Source organism: Rhinopithecus bieti, unplaced genomic scaffold (genome assembly GCF_001698545.2).
Source record: "Rhinopithecus bieti isolate Rb0 unplaced genomic scaffold, ASM169854v2 scaffold_13207, whole genome shotgun sequence".
Lineage (NCBI taxonomy): Eukaryota > Metazoa > Chordata > Mammalia > Primates > Cercopithecidae > Rhinopithecus > Rhinopithecus bieti.
Window position 1 is genome coordinate 1,231,010 of NW_016807866.1, and position 13,892 is coordinate 1,244,901.

Genomic DNA, 13,892 nt, shown 5'->3' on the forward strand with positions numbered 1-13,892 from the left:
AAAAAAAAAAAAAAAAAAAAAAAAAAAAAAAAAAAAAAAAAATTAGCCAGGCATCATGGTGCATGCCTATAGTCCCGGCTGTTTGGGAGACTGAGATGGGAGAATCACTGGAGCCCAGGAGATTGAGGCTGCTGCAGTGAGCCATGATGGCACTACTGCACTCTAGCCTGGGCAACAGAGCAAGACCCTATCTAAAAAATCTATCTATCTATCTATCTATCTATCTATCTATCTATCTATCTATGTATCTATCTATCATCATCATCTATCACTATCTTTCTACACACATGGACTCACTGGCAGTAGCACATGGCTTGGGCAGTTGATCAGGGGCCCGGAAGGAGGGAAACTGGAAGGTGAGGGTTGAGGAACAGGCCTAGGATAGTGGCATGCTCTGTATGACAGTGAGCCCAAAGCCTGCAGATGTGTGTATTGCATGCTAATGCTCAGCAGAAAGCCTCTATCACGGAATGAAAAAACCCCGGACAAACAGGTCTTTTCACCCATTCACTCTTTGCTTTATTTTAAATGTATTGCTTTCAGATTTATGTCCCAGACACTTTTTGCTCTGATTTAAGAATGCCGTGCTAAGAACAATAACCAAAATGGCTTCTATTTTCATAGCATATGCCCATAATTTGCCTCATTTTACCGTGGCAGCAGTCCTGGGACTTAGGAATGACAGGGAGAAGTTATTCCTTTCCAGATGGAGAAAGCGGATGCTCAGAGACAATAAATGCCCTGCCCAGGGCCACGGAGGGAGCCGGTGAAGGAGGCTCTGGCCTCCAGTCCTGCATTCTCTTCCCAATTTCTTGGGCCCCTCTGGGCTGCGAAGGGAAAGCCGAGCCGAGTTGACCAGCAGGGGGCGCCGGCCTCTTTTTGTCTGCATCTGTCCACCTGGCTGTGCCAGGCAGGCGTCTGCAATCAGCCCGCGTGCCCAGTCCTGTGATTGGTGAGTGGGCTCAGTTCCAGGGTGCCCTCCGCCTCATTGCATCTCCACCTGCTGGCCACACCGTAGACCATGCTCTGTTGTATGCGCTCACTTCTAAGTACCTCCAGACCCCTCGCTGCTGCAGGCTCTACTCAGTCCCTACTATGAAATGGACAGGAGTCAGCACCCAGCCAGAGGCTGTAAATAAGCCTCAGTGCTAACAATAGCCTTTCCCTCCCTGCCTTAATACAAATGTGGAGCTTGTTGTGGAGCCTCCTGTTTGAGGCATGAATATTGATCTTTTGCCATATGTCTTTATGATGTGTGCTTTCTCCAGCAGGACCCGGTTTTGTTGCGTTTCTCCTTTCTGCCTTCTCATTTATTATGGTAGTCCGCTTCTGCAACGAGAGACTCTGTGAATTACAAATTTAGTCAACCACAACGAATGTGTGTTGAGCACTCCCCACAGGCCAGGCACCATGCATAGTGGACTTAACCAAAATCCCAGCCCTCATGGAGCAGACATTCTAGGGAAGTAGCCAGACAACAAGCAAAACAAAGAGGGAAATGATGTAATTTGTCAGATGGCAATAAGTGCTATGAAGGAAAATAAAGCAGGGAAGGGGATAAGGAGGTGGGGTACAGGGGGATGGGGCGTAGCCCAGGGGAAATTGGCATCAGAGAGAAAAGGTCAGAGAAAAGACCCACAGAGAAAGTGACATTTGAGCAAAGACTGGAAGATGATGAGGAAGCCAGCTCTGTAGATATTTCTTGGGACAATATTCCAAAAAAAAAAAAAAAAAAAAAAAGCCCACTGAGGGAGTGGGTCCCACACGCAGGTCAGTGGCACTGGAGGGCAGTGAATAGGGGGAGGTGAGATCAGAGCCATGATGGGATGAGGGAAGAGAGATGAGCCCTGGAGGGTGGGAAGCAGATTGTGCTGGGCCTGGTAGGGCCATAGGGATGATGTTGGTGTCAATGTAAGATGGGAAGCCACTTTTGAATGAGACATGCATACAAGGGGAAATGGTCAAGATCAGTATGTGTGATGGCCTCTTCCTATAGAATATTTAAAATTCCATTCCTTCTCAATAGCCTCTATCTGGGATTTAGAGGAAGAGACCACACACCAAGATGTCCTAAAGCCCTGGGCCCATCTTAGTTGGGAGGTGGCAGGTACATTTTCTTACTGAAATAGCCATTACATTCAATTTTTGGAGACCAACGGAGGTACAACTGTGATGAGTCCTGTGAGAAGCCATCAACATCTTGTTTGAAGAATGCACCTTTTTCTTCTTGAATATCAGCTCAGTGGCTGCTGGGAAGCAGCTGCAGGAGGTTGGCCTGATGTCACCATCCGAACACCATCATGCTGCAGCGCCACAACCACACAAAGTCCAGCAACTCTTTCCTCTCCCACACGGACAGATCAAGAGTTGAGATAAAGCTCCGCATTGCCATTGCTGAACATGTACAGTATACCAGGCATGCACGGGTGTTGGGATACAAAGTCCCCCGCTTCATGGACATTAAATGAGAGAGAGAGAGAGAAAGAGAGAGAGAGAGAATAAACACATAAACAAGTGAATGTACATTCTTCTGTTAGCTAATCATGAATGACATGAAAAGTTGAACGTGGCGATTAGGGACCCTGGGACAGTCTGCCTGATTTCTCATTTTCTGATTGAGAGAGCAGAGCCCTGAATGAAGCGAGAAACTTCAGCGATGTTGAAGAAGTGTGTTGTTGGCAGAGTGTCATGAACTGAATGTTTGTATCCCCCCAGCCCAAGTTCATTCGTTGCAGCTGTGACCTCTGATGTGACACTATTTGAAGATGAGACCTTTGGAAGGCATTTAGGCTTAATTGAGGGCATGAGAGTGGGACCCTCATGATCTGACTGGTGTCCTTATAAAAAGAAGAAGAGACCAGGGCTGTGTGTCTTTCTGCCACAAGAGCACTTGGCGAAAGCATTCGTCTGTCAGCCGGGAGGAGAGCCTTCACCAGGAACTGAATCTGCTAGCACTTTCGTTCTGGACTCCTCAGTCTCCATCATCATGTGAGTCAACTCCTGAGAGTAAATCTCTATATATGCATATCTGCTGGAACCTAAATTTTGGATTCTCCAGAACTACGAGAAAGAAATGTCTGTTGTTTAAGCCGCCCAGTCTAGGTGTTTTGTTATGGCAGTCTGAGCGCACCAAGACACAGAAAGAAAGGCTTTGAAGTGAGAAGAGCTTGGTGTCTGGCTCCCAGGAGGTGACAGTAAAGAGGGAGGCAGGGCCATATCACGATAAAGTGCTTGGGAAATCTTTTCTGCAGGGGTCTGTTGAACAGCTTTCGAGTGTAGGGAAGCGATATGATCTGATATCCTTTTTTTTTTTTTTTTTTTTTTTGAGATGGAGTCTTGCTCTGTCACCCAGGCTAGAGTACAACGGCATGATCTTGGCTCACTGCAACCTCCGCCTCCGGGGTTCAAGCAATTCTCCCTGCCTTGGCCTCCCAAGTAGCTGGGATTACCGCTGCCCGCCACCACGCCCAACTAGTTTTTGTATTTTTAGTAGAGATGGGGTTCCGCCATGTTGGCCAGGTTGGACTTGAACTCCTGACCTCCGGTGATCTTCCCTCCTTGGCCTCTTTAAGTGCTGGGATTACTGATTCCCATTTTGAAGAACTGGTTTTGGTTTTGGCATGGAAGATAAGGATGCCACTTAGGAAGTGAGAGAAAGGGTCACAGGTGGGTATAGGATTTGCTGGTGGGTTGGATATGAGGATTGAGAAGCAGAGGAAGCAAAGGATGACTGCTAAATTTTGGGGTGAATTTGGGTGAAGCTTTAGGAAAGAAGTACAGAGGGGTGTGTGTGTGTGAGTGTGTGTGTATGTGTGTGTGTGTATCCCAAGTTAAGTGTGAGTGAGATCCTATCAGACAGCCTGGCAGAGTTGAAGAGGGTTGACCACTGGTTTCAGGGAAGAGATCCAACCTGGAGATTATGCTTTTGGATTCATCAGTTACCAGGGCAGTTGCGTTGGTGGACCTCTGGGGCATTCTTGAGTGACTTCTCTTAGTTTATGATGATGATAGTCGTACTGATGGAAGGTGTGAAAGCCAAAATTCACCTAGTACCTATAAGGTGCCAGGCACTGATCTGAGTGCTTTGTGTGCATAATCTGATTGACTCCATACAATTCCTTAATATCCCATTTTTGCAGCTTAAGGAAACTGAAGCACCAAAATGTAAGTGTCACGACTCGTTTTTAGAGAAGCGTTTCATTGTGGGGATGCCAGCAGCAGCCTACTCTGCAATAGCACACCAGGCTGCCTTTGCACATGAGTCTTTATGCCCGAGGAACCCTTTCTTCCTCAGCCGTTGCATTGTGCACATTCAACAGCTGGGTGTTGTAAAAGAATAATGCTGGACATGAACTCTGGGGACACGGGTTCAAGTCCAGTCTGTTATCTACGGGACGCTTTGTTTTGGGAACATGAACATATAGAGTTCACAGGATGTTTTCCAGGCGAAGTTGATCCATGTCTGCCGTCTTTGCTTTGCCATCCGTTCCTTCTCCAGTTACCAGCCGGCTTCTGCCAGCCTAACCCCTTCTAGCCAACTCTCATTTCCTGGCTGTGCCAGCCTGATTACTTCTAATTGTCTTTGACTGCTTCCAGCTGGGTCTTCTAGCTGGTGTTCTGTGAGAGCACAGAGGCAGTCTCCCAGCCATATGGGGCGAGGAGATGGGGAAGGAAAAGGGAAGGAAGGAAGCAGCTGGTACAAGTCAACTGAGAAAGCTTCTCGAGGCTTCACAGCCTGCTGGGATTGGTCCTGTTTCTGAAAGGGTTAACTCATCCAAGTTAGAGAATGACCCATCTTTGACAAGACAAACAATTATATTTGTTGATCCCCAAAGGCAACCAACAAAGCAACTAAAAATGCTTTTAGAAAGTCACTGGTAACTTGTCTCCCCCAGGACTAGACGGGGTCTTGCTCTCAGGAGCAGTAAAACTCCACTTCAGAATCAGTGAATGATTACTTTCATTCATTTATTCGACAAATATATACTGAACAATGACCATGTCTCAGACACTGCTAGGTGCTGTAGGGTAAATAATAATGAAATTAGAAACAGCTCCTGTCCTCAATGAGTCTAAAAGAGAAGAAAGCCATAGATAATAAGTACTACAGGACATAAGAGGAATGTGAAATGACTATATGAACTAAGAGACAACAGAGGCAGATGGGCTTCTTGTAGCTTATTGGTTGGGGAGGGCTTCATGGGAAAGGGAACATCTGTGCTAGGTGGAGATGAGTTGGTGACAGCAGATTGGGGGCTGGCAAGGCACAGGCAAAGGTGTGGCAGTAGGGAGGCTTGATCCCAGCCAAAGACAGCTGAAATATAGCGCCCCCCTTCCCCCCCCCCCCAGGAACTCCGCAGGAGAATAAGGCTAGAAATTTAGTTTGGGCTGATTAGCAGAGAATTTTCAATGTTGCATTACTGTCGCATTGAATAATCAGATGCTTTCTGCACACTGAATATGAGGGCAATATATTGTGTGCCAATTTGTTTTACATAAAGACATTTTTGGGGTGATATCTTGTTAAACAGGCCATTTCAGAGACTAGGACTTGTAGTTCAAATATCAGTTACAAAGGGGACGCACGGGTAGGATTTGAACTTCTCTTTGGCATCCATCCCAGCTTATGGAATTAGCAGTGAACTTGAATCAAACCCAGGCAGCAGGCTTGAAAAAGATTTAATGGGCCTGGATTTTCTCTCTTCTTCACCCCTTTCCTGACCTCTACCCTGAGAGGATAATTAAAAGGAAAGAAAATCTCTATTTCATTGTGAATGTCATCCACCATTTTTATGAAATTTTTTTTTTAGACCATAAAGATACTTTGGGGAAAAGTCTCTGAAATTTGCCTTAAACCTTAATAAATAAATCTCTAAATTTTCATAAACAGTGCATGTCCTAACATTAAAAAAAAAAAAAACTCTATTAACATAACATTGGGTGGACTCCCAAACTGTTTCTGATTAAGATTCAGAGTGTTTTTTTTTGTTTGTTCGTTTGTTTTGAGACCGAGTCTTGCTCTGTCGCCCAGGCTGGAGTGCAGTGGCAAGATTTTGGCTCACTGCAACCTCCACCTCCTGGATTCAAGCAATTCTCTGCCTCAGTCTCCCAAGTAGCTGGGATTACAGGCACCCACTACCAAACCTGGCTAATTTTTGTATTTTTAGTAGAGACAGTGTTTCACCATCTTGGCCAGGCTGGTCTTGAACTTCTGACCTCGTGATCCACCTGCCTCGGCCTCCCAAAGTGCTAGGATTACAGGCGTGAGCCACCGCACCCGGCCTCAGAGTGGTTTTGACTCCAAAGTGAGCTCCATATTCCTCATTCTTTAGACAGCTGCTGGACATCTATTCTCTTGGCACCATGCTGGTCACCATTCTCCTCCCATGCAACTGTCCTCTTAAGATTTGATTACTGAATTAGAGACATTAAAAGGATTGAATGAACCTTACTGAAATAGTCAAGGCTGGTGGGAGCAAAGAAGTCCCTTAAGCACAGCAAGAAAAACATTTTAAGCTATATCCTTAATATTGGTAAATGGGAACAATGAGAACAACAGAAAACACATGTTCCGTCATAATAACTGAGGCTGGTGACTTGGAACAAGTAGGTAGATGAATATAGTAGCGTATTTAAAATTAGATCTATTGAAAGCAGGCGTTTCTCTGGGTCCCTCTTCAGATGGGTCAGCGAGCCCCGCAGGCACTGGATTGATGACAGCTGTTGTTCCTCCCACATCCCCCCACCCCCAATCTCAAAGCAGTGCTATGGGTCGATGCCATACTTGTTTACTCAGGAATAAACAATGAAAGGAACTTTGTTAGGACCAAATCCTTCCTTTCAGCTCTGATGTTGCATGATCGGGGTGAAGGTTCCACCAAATGCGAGCACCTCAACAGGTAGCATTTTGTAAATGCCTCCTCCTACCTACCCTCCTGCTTCTCCCTCACAAGATTCTTCATTTTCGGTTTGAGAAGATGTTGGGGATCATGGAGAGGTACCAGTGTCGTCAGGGCAGTTGCAATTGTTTATGCGATAAGCACAGTCATAGCGCTTGCAGAACAAAAGCATCGAAGAAAGGCGAGCGCCGGTCCACCTCCTGCAATCACGGGCATCATTTCAACGGAAGGCAAAGAAGGTGTAAGCTACAAGCAGAGGCAGCAAACGCCCTGGTTCCTACGTTGTTGCTGCTACTATTACTGCTGTGGTTGCACCTCCTCCAACACAGCCAACCAGACTGCGTGCGAGCCGGGGCAGACGCCTGGCCACCTCCCCACCCTTTCTTCCAGCCATCCATCTATCCTTCCACCCCAGGTCCAGGGGGCCCTACTGTGTGCCGGACCCAGGGCCGGGCACACAACCCGATCCACAGTCAACGGAGTTCGAGAGCCTTCCCCCTTCCCCCGCCCCGGGTGGGTGCGGCCAGTGGGGGATTTTACGGCCGAAAGGTCCAGAAAACCCAAGCCCAGAATCCGGGCGAGAGGCGCAGCCGGAGGCGGCCCGACCTGGGCGGCCCGGGAGCGCGCCTCCGAGGCCGCGCAGGATCTCCCAGTCTGGCGCTCAGGTGGCTCCCGCGTCCACTCCACCGCTCCCCTCCCCGGGCCCTCCCCTCCCGAGCGAGGGTCGAGTTTGACTGTGGCGCGCGGGGAAGGAGGGGCTACTAGGGATTTGAAAGTGCACGGGCTGCGGAGTGGAGCTCGCATCTGTTCCCGCCGCCCGCGACCGGATTAAATTTCTGCAAATTCAAACTGAATGGGGCTTTCTTCTGCTGCCTTCCAGAGGGCGCCTGCAACCCGCCCCGCGCTTCTCTTCGGCGGGAGCGGCCGCCCAGCGCACGGCTAGGAGCGATCGCGGGAGCCGGACCCGAGCCCGTGCGGGGCCAGACGGCGGCGGCGAGGCGGAGGCGCCCGGGCTCCGGGACCCAGGCACCCAGGCACCCGGACCCTGGGACCCAGGCGCCGCCGGACAGGGCCCCACCCCGCGCGCCCGAGCAGGACGACTGTCATTAGCCTCCTGGACGGGACCCGGGGCGGAATCCTGGTGTCCTGAAAGGGGCCCGGGCGACCCTCCGAGGAAGAACTTTTGGGGGCGGGGTCCCCGGTTCCGCGTCCCCTGGGCGGCCGCTATTGTCTGCGCGCCAGGCTTGGCGGCGCGGGGGGCGTGATCGCAGCGGCCCCGGGCGCAGGGTGCGGATACCCGGGCGGGGCTGGGCCCAGGGCGGCGGCGGGAGAAGCCGAAGGAGCCGGGGGAGCCGAGGAGCCTGGGGAGGAGGAGCTGCCGAGCGCGGAGCCGCCAGCCGGAGCCGCGCGGGCGCGGCGAGCGCGATGGCCGGCCGGCGGGCCGGGGACGGGCCTCCGGGGGAGGGCCCGGCGGCGCCTGGGCCGGCGCGGAGGACGCGGCCAGGCCGGCGGCGGCCTGCGAGGGAAGTTTCCTGCCGGCCTGGGTGAGCGGCGTGCCCCGCGAGCGGCTCCGCGACTTCCAGCACCACAAGCGCGTGGGCAACTACCTCATCGGCAGTAGGAAGCTGGGCGAGGGCTCCTTCGCCAAGGTGCGCGAGGGGCTGCACGTGCTGACCGGGGAGAAGGTGAGTCGCCCGGGCGCCGTGGGGCTGGGGGACAGGGGCGGGAGTCGGCGGCCAGGACCCCGCGGGGAGCACTGCACTGGGAGTCCCAGTGCACAGTCCCGGGCCGAGCGCCTTCCCCCTCCGCCCGCTTTCCTGTTGGGTTATAAGAGGGGTCGAGCCAAACGCGCACTCAGCCCCTCGCAGCCTTTCCCGAAGGGCGGCCTGGGGTCAGCTGCCCGGGGGCTGGGGGCTGGGGAGTGGACGGCAGTGCGGGGGGAAGCGTCCCGCGCCGCAGTTCTGCAAGTGGAAGGGCGCCGCCTGGCGGACACCAGCGCGGGGGGCGGGATGGGGCCTGTCTGCCCTCCGGGCCGGCAGGGGCTGCGGATCCGTGGCGAGGCGGAAACCAAGGCTAGAGGAGTTGGGCTCTTATGTCGGGGGGGGTGGGGGGGTGGCGGGAGGAGTCGTAAAGCTAACAGCCATCCTCTGGGGGAGCTTAGAGTCTGATCCCCGTCCTGGGCTCTGGGAGGAGGTGGGGGAAGGCTGAGATCCTGCATTCCTCCCCACCTGTGGACTCCAGCAGCTAGGGAATTTTTCGTGCTCAGGCTAGGGTTTGTGCTTCCGCCCTCCACCTGTCCATCCCTCAACCTGTGTTCCTCTCCATCCACTCAACCTTCCCGCCCCTGCCGCCCATACCACCCACCATTCTCATCCCCGCCGTTCTCATCCGCTTCTCTCCGTCTCATCCCCTTCTCTCGGTTCCCCCAGCTTCTCTGTGCCCTCCAGCCTCAGGGTGGGAACTGCAGTGAAGACCCTGCTACTGGCAGGAGCAGAACTACAGATACCTCCCCAGAGATTGGGAGATGCCTTCTTATCTTTCTAGAAGAGGGGAAGGGAAAAGGGACCTCCCCGAGACCGAAAGGGGCGCCTCGCCAGCCTTGCTGGAAGTTAGGTGATTGTGAACCCTTGCCAGGCGAGGGGCAGGTAGATGGAAGGTGTCATTTAGAGCTGTGAGAAGAAACCCAAAAGCTGGTGACTTGCTTTTGAGGCCAGGTCACCCCAGGCTGGAGCTGACCCAAGCTCCTGTCATCTCGGGCTCAAGGCTGCCCCAGGCTGGGGTGGCTCAGCCCTGGAGGGGGACCCGCTCCTTTATGTGGTCTGTGGGTCAGGGAGGCGTCAGCCATCAGCCATCAGCCGCAAGGAGGGAAGGCGGAGTTCACTTCCCAACCGAGCAGGTGGCGTGGGAGCCAAGTCCTCTGCCTTCCTCCTGGGGACCTCTGCCCAGCCTAGGGCTGCCCTGTGAAACCCCTGGTCACAGGGCCAACCTGCCCTTTTTGCCTGTCACCAGCCTCACCCCACCTTTAGTTCCCCTCCCCCCATTTCCCCACTTTGTCTTGGAGCCTCTTGCCTGTGAGTGCAGGTCTCTGTCACCCCTGTCATTTTCCCTGTATTCCCTACAGCCGTTCTGAGTGAGCACCCCTTTATTATGGGTACGTGGGGTTAAAGTGAGTAGTTTTTAAAAGTGCCTGCATTCCCATGTGTTCAGTATGAACTTGAGTAACTCTTCAAAAAAAAAAAAAAAAAAAAAAGGGAAAACCTCCAAACCTCGTTCTAGTCCGCAGGAAGCGAGGCACACTTTTACTCTTCGATTCCATCCGATTCGTTTCGTAGTGAGCTGTGTAACTTCCACATTGCGAGTCCGTTCAGGGCGCAAGGATGCTGTGAGGTCACACAGTCGGCTAATTAGAGTGAGCTCACTTCTGGCCCTGTGTAAATTCCTGTTGGCACTGGCGATGGAAGTTTATTTTCATTGGAAACATATAGGATTCAGTCTGGTCGTGCATATTTCCTCTCTAAACATAACAGAAAGAGGCGAGTCTTTATGCTGACAATGTAATGGCAAACACTGCGAGTACATTCTTCTCGCCTGCCCTGCTGCAGACTTCTGGCTTCTCTCCACTTTGCTGTGTTGTGCTGTGCCTCTGGCTCTGTAGCAGCGCATTTTTGCACCATAAAACTCTTGGCTTGGGCTGAACTGCCTGGGGGTGGATTCAGAGCTCAGCCAGGGCTTAGGTTCTGGAGCTCTGTGCTGGGCCCATTGGGAAGCCGGACATGCAGGGAATTCCTGCCCAAATAGGATTCACATGAAGACACTCGCTGCTTCCCGCAGGTGCCCACTCCCCTTTCCCTCCCGTTTTATCTTTCTTAAATGATGAATCTCACTTGATTGTTGCAATGACAGGAGATGTTAATTGGATGTGAAATTGTTCCCCTGGGCCCACTGATGGACTGCGGTTAAGGATGGTGGTTCTTCGGGTGGAGAAGGAGGCAGGGGAGAGATGTCTGTGTTGGAAAAACTTGGTTTCCTGGGATGCTTCTCCCCCGCGGGGAGAATCGGTGCTTCAGGGATTGCAGGCATTGGGAGAAATCTGGATTTTAGTTCACTCAGTCGCTGGCTTTAAAGAAACAATGGTGTCATTAATAGCATTTATCTCCCAAATCCAGCACAGTTAATGCTTAACTAATAGATTCGGGTTTTAGCAGATTGTAGGGATTAAAATGGTTGTGTGTGTGTGTGTGTGTGTGTGTGTGTGTGTGTATGCTTGACTCTGAGAAGGATTGCTAAATTAAAATGAGTCCCCATCCCCACTCTAGTTTTGGGTATTGCCTAACTAAGGCCAATCCTAACACTTTGGGAAGCCAAGGTGGGTGGATCACTTGAGGTCAGGAGTTCTAGATCAGCCTGGCCAACATGGTGAAACCCTGTCTCTACTAAAAATACAAAAAATAGCCAGGTGTGGTGGTGCACACCTGTAATCCCAGCTACTTGGGAGGCTGTGGCAGGAGAATTGCTTGAATTTGGGAGGTGGAGGTTGCAGTGAGCCTAGATTGTGCCACTGCACTCCAGCGTGGGTGACAGAATGAGACTCCATCTCAAAAAAAAAAAAAAGTTTAAGATTTTAAATTTCTATAAACATTAAACTTAAAATAGAAGCAACTTAGAAGCCACGTATAATGTTTCTAATACAGACATTATAAATAATGTTTGTAAGGAATCAGTAAAACAATGGTCCTTTGTCATCAGCAATATATTTAGGTAATTCCTTAGAAGTTTGATTTAGTGGCCGGACGTGGTGGCTCATGCCTGTTATCCCAGCACTTTGGGAGGCCGAGGCCGGTGGATCACTGGAGGTCAGGAGTTTGAGACCAGCCTGGCCAACATGGAGAAACCCAATCTCTACTGAAAATACAAAAATTAGCTGGGTGTGGTGACACACACCTGTAGTCCCAGCTGCTTGGATGGCTGACACACGAGAATTGCAGGGACCCTGGTGTTGGTTCATGATACCATGAACCAGGGTAGGCATGGTCTCTGGCACATGACAGGTTATTACGTTTTGTAAAAAATTGATAGAAGTTGAAGAAATATAGTTGGAAAAGCTGAATCGAGAAAAGAGTAGGTGTATCTCAGATATTGTAGGCAGGCAAACTACAAAACAAGAACAGACAGTCCATGCCACGGTTACCTTCTTTTGTGATTGAGTCTCACTGAGATACAAAGTTGAGTATATAAAATGATTGGTTAAGATGTTGAAGTATCTTGTTCTAACCCTTGGTTAAAAAATAATAAGCCTGCTTGTCACTTCCATCGGAACTATTTTTAGGCTAAGAATAAGGGTTGCCTGCTTACTGACTTGCCAATGATCATGCTTAGAGCACGACAGTGCCAGATACCTGGAGTGAAGGAGTTACTAAAAATACGATTTACTATGTTTTTCAGAGCAGGAAATATGACTAATTTGAGAGGTGGCCTTTTGGCAGATCTGTTTTTAGCAAGTATTTCTGAAACAAACAGGTGCTAAATCCTGTATTTTTGAAGTGCTAGAAATTTAGGGGTAATCGCTCTGAGGAACAAGAAATGCTTAGAGAACTGGAAATTCCTATTAATCCTTGGCAGGGACTTCTTGGCAAGAAGGAGGCATTTGCAAAGCACCTGCTTGGTGTGCCCTGTGTGACAAGGCACTGCCTGTAATTTCGGAGATTGCATTCTGCAGTTGCGGGCGGATTCTTTTGAACTTCCTGCTCTGCCTCATCTTTTTGAAGTACTTGTGAATGATGGAAATTGGCACGTAGGGCCTGGTTCCTAGTGTTCATTGATACAGGTCCTATGGACTTCAAAGGGTGCTTTGAGTCAGCGCAACAGTGCAGAAACGGTGCCTACGGAGAGGAGTACAACCCTACATTTTCTCTGCAGGTGTTGAGTCACGGCTATAGCTACCCGTGCATACCAATCCGACTCAAGTCTGCGAGACTATAGAATTCTGCATGCTGCCAGCTATTGGAGGTCAGCGCGGCCATCATCGGTCCCAGGGTTTATCTGCCCAGAAGGGGTGGGGAGTGGCAGCCATGTGCCCCCGAAGAGAGGGACAGGTTGTGGTGTTCTCTGTGGGAAGGTGGCTTGGGCACAGGGTATCATTTGCCTTGGAACATATATTCCCTCTGTTGATTATTTATGGTAATGGAGAGACCTGTTGTCTTGGCTAATTGAGACCCGTAGATAATCCCCAGGCCTTATTTTAGCTGATGGGTGAAACTTCTTTCTCTACTCAGCCCAGGTCTAAGTGCTGACCTGAATTGAATTTCACGCTTTCTGATAGGAGGTACCGCTGGGTGGTAAGATGACCAGCAGGAAAGAGCTAGAAACACAGGGCCTGAATAGTCCCCGAGCAGAGGGATGCCTCTGTGAATTTCAGAGAGCTGTTCCCTCTCCTCCATCATCAGCACCAGCCCAGTGCTACAGTGTTGTATGGTTTTCTTCAGGGTCCCTCTCCCGTGCACATTCTGGTTAGATGCCTGCAGCAGCCCTGGGGTGGGTAAGCTTGTGGGTGTTCTTGCCTGCATGGATGACATAGAAGGGTGCCCTGAGTAGCTCTTCTCGCTGACATTCTCTATGAGTTTGCTAGGATGGTTCTAACAAATTACCGCACACTGTGTGGCTTCAACAACATAAATTTATTCTCTCACAGTTCTGGAGGCCAGAAATCCAAAACCAAGGTGTCAGCAGGGCCGTGCTCCTTCTGTAGCCACGGGGAGGATCCTTCCTTCCCTCTTTCTAGCTTCTGGTGGTGGCATTTTCTGGCTTATGACTGCGGCACTCCGTCTCTGTGTCTGTCTTCACACAGTCTTCCTCCCTCTGACTGTCTCTTCTGTCTCTTAATCTCTTCCTGTCTCTTTATAAGGACACCAGTCATGGGATGGAGGTGCACCCTCATCCAGAATTGCCTCATTTTAACTCGATGACATCGACAAAGTCCCTATTTCCAAAGAAGAT

General features: G+C 50.6%; 1 protein-coding gene across 1 annotated transcript in view; it reads left to right on the forward strand.

Moving 5' to 3' along the window:
* Positions 1–2,300: 2,300 nt before the first annotated feature.
* HUNK (hormonally up-regulated Neu-associated kinase) overlaps positions 2,301–13,892 on the forward strand; it is a 133,523-nt gene continuing 121,931 nt past the window's right edge. Inside the window, exons 1-4 of the mRNA XM_017883868.1 lie at positions 2,301–2,402; positions 6,954–7,564; positions 7,780–7,871; positions 8,217–8,584. Of these exons, the coding sequence (XP_017739357.1) occupies positions 2,301–2,402; positions 6,954–7,564; positions 7,780–7,871; positions 8,217–8,584 (1,173 nt within the window). The remainder of the gene's footprint in view (positions 2,403–6,953; positions 7,565–7,779; positions 7,872–8,216; positions 8,585–13,892) is intronic.